At 38.8% G+C, this 9061-nt stretch overlaps 1 protein-coding gene across 1 annotated transcript; it reads left to right on the top strand.

Annotated features, from left to right (window-relative positions):
- The first annotated feature begins 2806 nt into the window (after positions 1-2806).
- LOC137169709 (G-protein coupled receptor 4-like) lies at positions 2807-8489 on the top strand. The gene is made up of 2 exons (XM_067573031.1): positions 2807-3841; positions 6350-8489. Exon 2 carries the CDS (start codon positions 6392-6394, stop codon positions 7412-7414), a length of 1023 nt encoding a protein of 340 aa, XP_067429132.1. The 5' UTR covers positions 2807-3841; positions 6350-6391; the 3' UTR covers positions 7415-8489.
- The last annotated feature ends 572 nt before the right edge of the window (positions 8490-9061 follow it).

Here is a 9061-nt window from a genome sequence, read left to right as displayed (position 1 = left end):
CATTTTTGGGCACTGCTTTGATATTTTCCTTTCATTCTCTAAGTGTCTCTGACAGCGGTGCCGATGCTGTCACTGAGCTGTATTGATTTGAATTTCCCGCCAATGTATGAATTGGACCAAAAAATTTATGTTCAAAATACAGACAATATCATGACCTGAACCCTACGTTGCAGTAAAAAAAAAGATTCCACAGTCAAGTAGAATTTATTACCAGAGCATATTGTTCAAGAAAATACCAAAGATCGGTTCAAAGTTTTGTTAAAACAATATCTCCAAACATTTCAGGAAACTAATGAAAAATGGTGCAAGAAATAAAATGTAAACCTGTATGAAAGTAGAAATCACTTATATGCAGAGAACAAGTAACATATTTACACACCCTTTTTCTTGGAATTACATGTGTGAAAGTGCAGGATAAATAAATATATAATTTTGGGATGTCATCAGAGAAGCATTTATGTTGATTAAGAATGACTATTTGTATGAAGAAAGAAAAAAATCAAGTTTACTATGAATTCTTGAACAATTGTAGTAGATTTATAATTTGTCTTTGGCTTTAATATCCTGTTGAAAAACAACAATTTAGTTTCTCTTCTGTGCGTACTTCATTTTTAAGTCAATGATATGAGCTGGTGTGCTTGTTGTGTTCACGTGGTTATAGTATGTTGACTGTATGACTGCTGGACACCAGGAAGAATTGCCAGTGATTGTGCCGGTGCTACTGGGGAAGGAAGGAAGGAAAGAAAGAAAGAAAGAAAAAGGTAAGCTGCAGAACTTCAGAAGAAAATGTCTGTAAATTGATGCAGTGCAGATTATTGAGCTGCACAGAGAAGCAGATAATAAAGCAGTTTAGTGCAGCTGTGAGACATCTACAACATGACCAACAGCTCTCATTAACACACTGTACTGAGAAGCAGAGACAAGATCATAAAACACTGAAAAATATCTGGACAGTAAAGACAACTAGCGAAAAGCTTGCATTGGAGACTACAGTAAGCAGACGACAGCTGGTATGAAATGATTTAGGAAAACAGCCACTCGATGAATCCAGTGTTGGTTTGAGCCGTCAGAGGCTAACGACAACTGAGCTAACGGAGACGTGGAGGACAGCTCAGCCACAGAAACACAACCAACACAGTCCTGAAGAACAAGAAAATCTCCCAGGTCACTTCCACTGTTCATGTTGTATCATTACTTTAGCCTCACTGTGTTTTTACAGAGCTTGTTAAGTCTAATTGAGGCAACAAAAATCTGTTTATCTAATCTATTTAATATTTCATACTCTCCATTTTACAATTCATTCTCTCTGTTTAATATTTTGTGCTCTCAGGTTAACAGTTCTCACTCTGTTTAATATTTCATGCTTACTGCTTAACAATTTGTACTCTCCATTTAACATTTTATGCTATGGTTTGGGTCCACTTTCCCTTAGAGGGAAGGGTCACTGCAAATCAATACAAAGTTGTTCTGAGTGATCACCTTTATCCTATGATGAAACATTTCTATCCTGATGGGAGTGGTCTCTTCCAGGATGACACTGCCCCAATTCACAGGGCACGAGGGGTCACTGAATGGTTTGAGTATGAAAATGATGTGAATCATATGCTATGGCCTTCACAGTCACCAGATTTCAACCCAACTGAAAACCTATGGGAGATTTTGGACCGATGTGTAAGACAGCACTCTCCACCACCATCATTAAAACACCAAATGAGGGAATATCTTGTTGGTGGTAGGCGTAAAAATCAGTGGGAAGAATGAGATACTTATCATCATACTTGATCTCAAACGTACAAAGTTTATACTTATGTATATATATTTAATATGTCATAGGATGAAGCGATACTACCCAGATAGCAAAATTGCTGTGGCCCAGATCTGGCCCACACCCGATACTTTCGGCACTTTCATCCGGCCCACATACCGCATGGAATGATGGCACTTGAGCAGTCTGCTCCTGTTTGCCAGATCTGGGCCACAAGCAAGCCATATGTCAACCAAGAACAAACCAGATAAACCAGAACTGGCCCACACCCAGAATACACATAACACATAAGAGCATTGTATCTTTACCAAAAAAGGCCCACATTTCATTTGAGATATTTGGGCCATATTTGCTATTTTACCTGTGGGCCATTTCAGGCTCACATCCATTTTTGTCCGGGCCAGAAGGCGGCCAGCAGTGCCACATCATTGCCTGAAGTGGCCCACTTCCTTATGCTATCTGGGTGTTATGGTCAATTATACAAATACATTATACAAAAATACAAATATACACATTTCAAATATAAAGGAATAGATCAGGTAGGTACTTAAAATCAATTTGAGATGTTACATTAATTTGCATCGAAAGACAATTAACTGTTAATTAGTGAAAAGTTAATTTTGTTAAAGTCATTTAACAATTCAATTATATTCATTATATGTGTCTTTTCTCTGTAGATACGTGGTTGTTGAAGTGTTTCAGGAAATGATCAGTGTGGTCACTGAACTGAAAGTATAACAGTCCTCATGTAGCAGTGGCGGTATACACTACCTTCAAATTAAACTTGTGACAAGGTTTGTGTGAGTGGTCACGTACACAATAGTCAAAGGGTTTTTGTGGTTTAAGTGAGAATGCTGTTGCTAGAAAAAAAAAATCACATGAGCTTGTTATCTTTTCAAAAAAGCATAAAATTTTGTTACTACACATCAACATCATTGGGAATGAAAAAGAGTTCATGTGAAAAGTAACTTTCACAGGGTCCACCATTTTAAAAATATCATGCACACTTCACAACCCTTGAACTTGGAACAATCACAGAAATTCCACCCACAAGTTGTGCTTTTAAAAGTCAACTCCGGACATATGAAAGCTTTCCTTGTAAAGAGTTTGACACAGCAGAGTGAGGTGACTTTAACCTGCCAGGGTGTGATACAACAGTTTTACAATTGACTGCAGTCTTGCTATAAATTTGTGTCTTTAAAAGCAATGTAGTTCGACATTTGTGATGTAGTATCAAATTTACAAGCAGACAACATGACTTAGGTAAGTAGCAGCAGTAGAACATGCCTCCCTTCAGGTTTGAACCTGTAAGCTACACAGAGTATCTTTGCAATAATGAAGATAAAATATCAAGACAGAGAGCACAGAGTTGCACATAAACCTGTAGTAACAGATTTTTTTTACTACTTGCAGCAGCAACAGTAAAGTTGCAGCCAGAAAATCAAAACAGTGAGCTAAAAGATGCTATCAGGCTCTGCATCAACCCTTTTCACACACAAGTAGTTGTGTCCAATCCATTGTTAATATAAAAATACTGATTATAGCTGCTTTAAGAGGTGAAAAAGCTCCATTGTGATGTACATTTACACTATGAAAAGACATGTATCAATGTGAAAGTAAAATTGAGAAATAAAGGTTGAGGTATGTGACGTGCTTTATGGCTGTCTCCCCACAAAGTTTCAACTTCCTTTAAATACAGTGTAATACCGGAAGAATATTCAAGTTATTTCAGCATCTCAGGAGTATAAAATCCTCATTATATCTGCTCCATCACAGTCGAGTGTTTCTCTTCAAACCTTAAATCTACTTCTGCCTTCACCTTTTTTTGTAGTCATCCCTTTCTACTCTCTACTTGCTGATACTTCAACTGTGGCTGTCTTGTCTCTATCTTGTGTAGTAATTGTTTGAGAGCATCATGTGGGATTGTAGTGGTTTGACTTTATATCAGCAGCTGTGAAGAGTCTCTTCTGAAGCTCGTCCTCTGACCCTCCTGGATTGATCTGTGGAATGTGTCTGAAACTCTTCACCCACTGGATAGATTCAAAATCAAGACACACCTCAAACCAAAAACAACAGGTGAGGTCATTAATGATTACATTTCTGGTTGTAAGATTCTGGAAGATTTTGTCTCCAGTGGACTGCTGACAGGGAAAGACGGCATGCTTGAGGCTGTGTGAGTCAGCATTGCAAGAATAATTAGGCTAAAAATGTTGAATCTCTGCAGGGCTGAATGTTTTTCTGCGGCTCTCCCAGCAGTGGTCACTACTACAGGCTGGAGAGTACAACAGAGAACTGCTTAACATGAAGAAAGAGGGAAAATTCACAGGAATGTACTGGTGGACTATGAGATCTCTGAAGCATAGCTTCGCTATTAGGGAGGCAAGCTATGACAGATGGATTTTGGACGTTTGGAAAAAAGGACATTTAGGATGAGATAAAATGAGATAAACTTTAATGTCCCAAAGGAAATTTGTCTTGGGCAAAAGTACTACACAAGTTACAATCAAGTGATACATGACAAAACAGTACATGGACAAAAATATACCTCATTACAAGACAATACATGACAAAATATTTCCTGTACAGAAACATACCTAAATGACAAGAAGACGCAGTGGTGCAGTAGTTTAAAAAAGTGCCGAGCTGAACTACGATCACACAATGCAATAAAAGATCACTAAATATTAGATTCACTAGACAGTTCTGTGGTGCATACATGCAAAAGGTAGTGCACACAGCTGTGATCAAACAGTAAGCAATACATGACCAACATGATCAATGTAATTCAAAAGCGACCACTCAGACACCAGTTGATTACATTCAACTAGAACAGATAAGATATTGCAACATAACCAAAGACCATAACCATCAGATGTTGCATGTAACCCAAGATAACATAAGTGAAACATGGATCACATTGTAAACAATGGATGAAATCTTAAAAATTCATACGACATACTACCTAGACTAAAAACTACAGTGCCTTCCACCTTATAGCACCTCCTTCACTGTACTTGAGGCACTACTAAGGATAAGTTATTGCACATAACCCATGGCAAAAAGTGAGACATTATTCACTTTGTAATAGATAAAATCTAAAATCGTAGAAGATACTACCTAGACTAAAAAACAACTGAGCCTACTTCCTTATTACACCTCCTGCACTGAGCTTGATGCACTACAATCGTGGGGGTTCAGCTGGTTGTTTATTGAGTAGTACAATAGAAGTTGGGACGAAGGAAAGCTTGAAACGGTTACTTTTACATCTGCTAGCTCTATAACGTCTGCCTGAGGGTAATAATTTATAGTCAGGGAATAAGATATGTGAGCCTATGTGCCTGTCTGACCATCGTTCTCTAATAGGATGCAGCACATTCCCTTTCTTGACAGAAATGCTGATGTTTTGCTCTTTTAAAGCCTCAAGGTTGTATAATAACAACCTGGCTTAGTTCAGTTTCTAATATTAGCAAACACATAGTTTGCTCAGATGAACAAAATGAGTAACTGAAGGTTGGATCAGCTGTGTAAAGCAGGCCTGCATTGGGATTATGTGATAAAATGAATTTAAATATTGTTTAATGTGAAAAATAGACAATGATTACTAGGGATGTGCAGATGGTCCAGTATTTGTATTTGTATCTATATTTGTTGAGGCAGCAAAATTATTTATATTTTTATTTGAATAAAAGTGGAAAGAGTCTTAGAAATCCTGTTTTTGTTTTTATTATGCTTTTAATTTTAGAAAATTAAAGTGTTACAATAAGTGTTCATGAATAAACTACCTTAGAAGGGAGGTCACCACATCGGGTCTTGACCTGGAGTCTCCCAGATCATAGATGACTGCGCTGACTACTGAGCTAAAACTTTACTCATTGCAGACAGACCTCTGCCTATTTATAAACCCATAACACAGAGACGGTGTGTAATGTGTCGGGAAGAACATCAAAGGTGATTACTGTTTTGCACTTTTCATTTATTGCCTATTTTTTACAACCTACCTTTGCTGAAAGGGAGCAACAGGTTATGGAGAGTACCTTGAAAGCACTTTGCTTGTGTCAGTAGCTCAGCTTTATCTCTGGGGAACACTCTCAATGCCGGGAGTGATGCTCAAATAAGGAAATGTGCATCATGCAGCAGGTGGATGCGACTCCCCTCGTTTAGAACAGCGGAGCAGAAGACAGAGACTGAGAAAGTAATGTAACTGATCTGCACGCTGGTATTTGACAGGGTTTTTTTTCTTCCCGAAAACAAGTAATTTTTAAAAATATTTGTATGAAACAAATATTCATAAAAAAAAGACTATTTTTTACTAGAGCTGAATAATGTATTTGTATTTGTAATCACCCCTAATGATTACCTTTAGGCTAAAGGAAAGAGGAAATCCCACACTAATTGTAAAAAGCAGCGATAAAAGCATATGACATGAATAGAACAGTCTTCACAGTTATAGGCCCATTGTTAGTAAGAGGAGAAGAACACTTAGTAGCCAGACTAATGACTGAGTAAGCTCATGTCACCTGTGTCACTTTAACTAAAACTGACAAACTGTTCCTATGAAACTATGTGTTTTCTTTACACTTGCAGGTGAATTTCCAATCAGAAAAGTGACAGAAAACTGAAGCAACAATGAATGCCACAAACACATCAAACTCAACTCAGTGTGTTGATATTGGTGCAAGTGCCATTAGTGACCTCCTGATGGCTGTTTACATCCTGGCTTTTATCTTTGGTTTGATCTTCAATGTGCTGATGCTGGGTCCCATTTTTCGAGAAGTGCAGAGGCAAAATGTTATGGGCATCTTCCTGCTAAACCTGTCCCTCTCAGACATGCTTTACCTCTTCACCATACCCCTTTGGATCAGTTATTATCGACAGGACCATCACTGGAACCTAGGTGTTATGAGTTGCGGTTTAGCCGGCTTCATCTACTACTCCAACATGTATATCAGTATCTACCTGCTCTGCTGTATCTCTGTGCACCGCTGTCTGTTGGTCATGTACCCCCACCGCTCCAAAGCCCACTGTACATCATATTACACCTGGACACAGTGCGCTATTGTCCATGTTGTAGTGGTGGTGCTGCACATCGTGGGGCTGATCTATGACAATCTCAAAGATGCCCATGATGAGAAAAACAACAATGACCGTTGTTATGAGACCTATCCCATGCAGAGGCCTGTTGCCTTGTTCAACCTGCTCCGAGTGGGCTTTGGCTTCCTGCTGCCCCTGCTGGTGTTGACTGTCAGCTACTGGAAGATACTAGCAACTGTAGGCCAAAGTCCCGGCCTGAATGCCCAAGCTAAGAGGAAGGTCCGCATGCTGTCTTTTGGGGTAATTGGCATCTTCTCAATTTGCTACGCTCCATATCACATTATCCTGCTCGCACGCTCACTAGTCTTCTACCAGAGTGACAACACCGAACCTGATGGAAGTTACTGCCAGTTTGAACAGAAGATGCATTTCTTCTTCTCATGCACACTGGCACTGTCCAGTCTGAACTGTGTGGTGGACCCTCTGTTGTATGCATTAGTCAGTAATGGAGTCCAAGAGGAGGTGACTCTCTGCTGGAGGAGGAATACAAGGACACAGACAGAGGACTATGCTCTATCTACATATAGCAGAGGACAGCCTAATAGCAATTTAATATGAAAAGTAAGCTGTATATGTGATATGTGGGTAGAAAAATCCACCTGTGCACTTGTATGCATGTGTGTGTGTAGATGTGCATACATATGATTATGCGTAATACTGTCGCTGTACTCATGTCTTCGTCTTTAGTGTTAGCGAGTGAGTAGCTGGATTATTTATATTCCATCAACCCTTCGTATACAGACAATCAGAAACCACATTGCCTCATTTGTCTGTTTTTATCTTCCCTCATATCCTGCACATAGAAGAGGGGGTCAAATGCATCTCAATTATTCAGTTAGGGGGAGCAAAGTTATGGTTTTGCTGTCTCACTTTTTGTCTTTTTAAAAATAAACTTATCATCATACAGTCCCTGCAATCAGGTCATTATATTTCAGCAGCCTATATCAATGATCATTTTTCTATTTTCAGCAACTGACAAACACAAGTATAAAAAAATCTGATGTTTTCCGACCACCCCTTGAGTGGTTTCAGTCCAACCCATCGTGAGAGACAGACAACTTGTTTAGACTTCTCCAAAATACTCTGCTTTAGTCTCAGTTTTAGTCAGATTTTGGTTGGAATTATTTTTAAATATGATGACGCATCACATGTAATGATCCCTCATCCGGTTTCTCTGCGCTGTGCTTTCATTATTATGATTATTCTCTCATTTTCTCATGCAGGGTAAATGAGAGCTGCAAGTTTACTCTAAGGGGAAGTAAAGTCTAGTCCTCAACTACAATGGCCCCTTTAAGTCTTGAGGAGTAAAAAACACCTTCTGAGTTGTGCATTAAAATAGTCCTTGATTTGAGATAATGTAGGTTAAAATGATCTGTTTCTGGAGTTATGATTATTCATTCCTGTTTAATGTTACAACTACATCAGCTAGTGGTGCTAATACCTACCACTAGAACCTGTGTGTGGGATTGGAATTAGATAGTTGTTGTGAGTCCATATTATTTGTGCTTTGTTGCAATAGTTAGACTTTGAAGATGTCTTGTTAGTATTGAGAACAGCAATAGCATCAAAATTGCACAAAAACATGCTTTTCTCCAATGCAAATATTAAAACTGTTATTTCACTCACCTTGTTACATCCTCGTACTTATTTATTTGTTCTTGGGTGATGTCATGATCCTGTCACAGTCTGGCTTTATGTCCCTTGGTTGTCATTCTCCACCAGTCCACCAGTTGCCCTCTGACTTTTTCCCTGTTTGTTTAGACTGGACCAAGTGGGAGAAGGACAGATATGTTGCAGATTATATTAAAGGACCACTTGAGATTTTATTGCATGTTGCATTGAACCTTTGTCCTGACATTTTACTGCCTACTGCTTGATTTGAAGAGCGTACAGGACTGAAGTGAAATCTGAAATACTTTTGCCTTCACCTGGGGCCTGTACTACGAAGCAAGTTCAACATACACGGGATATATTTTTGTTATAACCCTTTTTGTTACTAACCCTGACAACCACAATAACGCTAAGCAGTCACATGATGGTGGTTATCAACTTGGTAAGTCAACCCTGGTTTTCCCAATCTAGCCCTGAGCACGTTCACATAAAAGGGGTGGTGTTTGCAGCATATGACCACTCGCAAACATAGACAAGTCTACTGGCAGCTGAGCAGCATACTTCACAAACGAAGAACAAACAAATATGATAATA

Source organism: Thunnus thynnus, chromosome 18, assembly GCF_963924715.1.
Source record: "Thunnus thynnus chromosome 18, fThuThy2.1, whole genome shotgun sequence".
NCBI classification, from domain to species: Eukaryota; Metazoa; Chordata; class Actinopteri; order Scombriformes; family Scombridae; genus Thunnus; species Thunnus thynnus.
The sequence above is the reverse complement of the archived record's forward strand: the minus strand, read 5'-3'. Positions and strand labels throughout refer to the sequence as shown.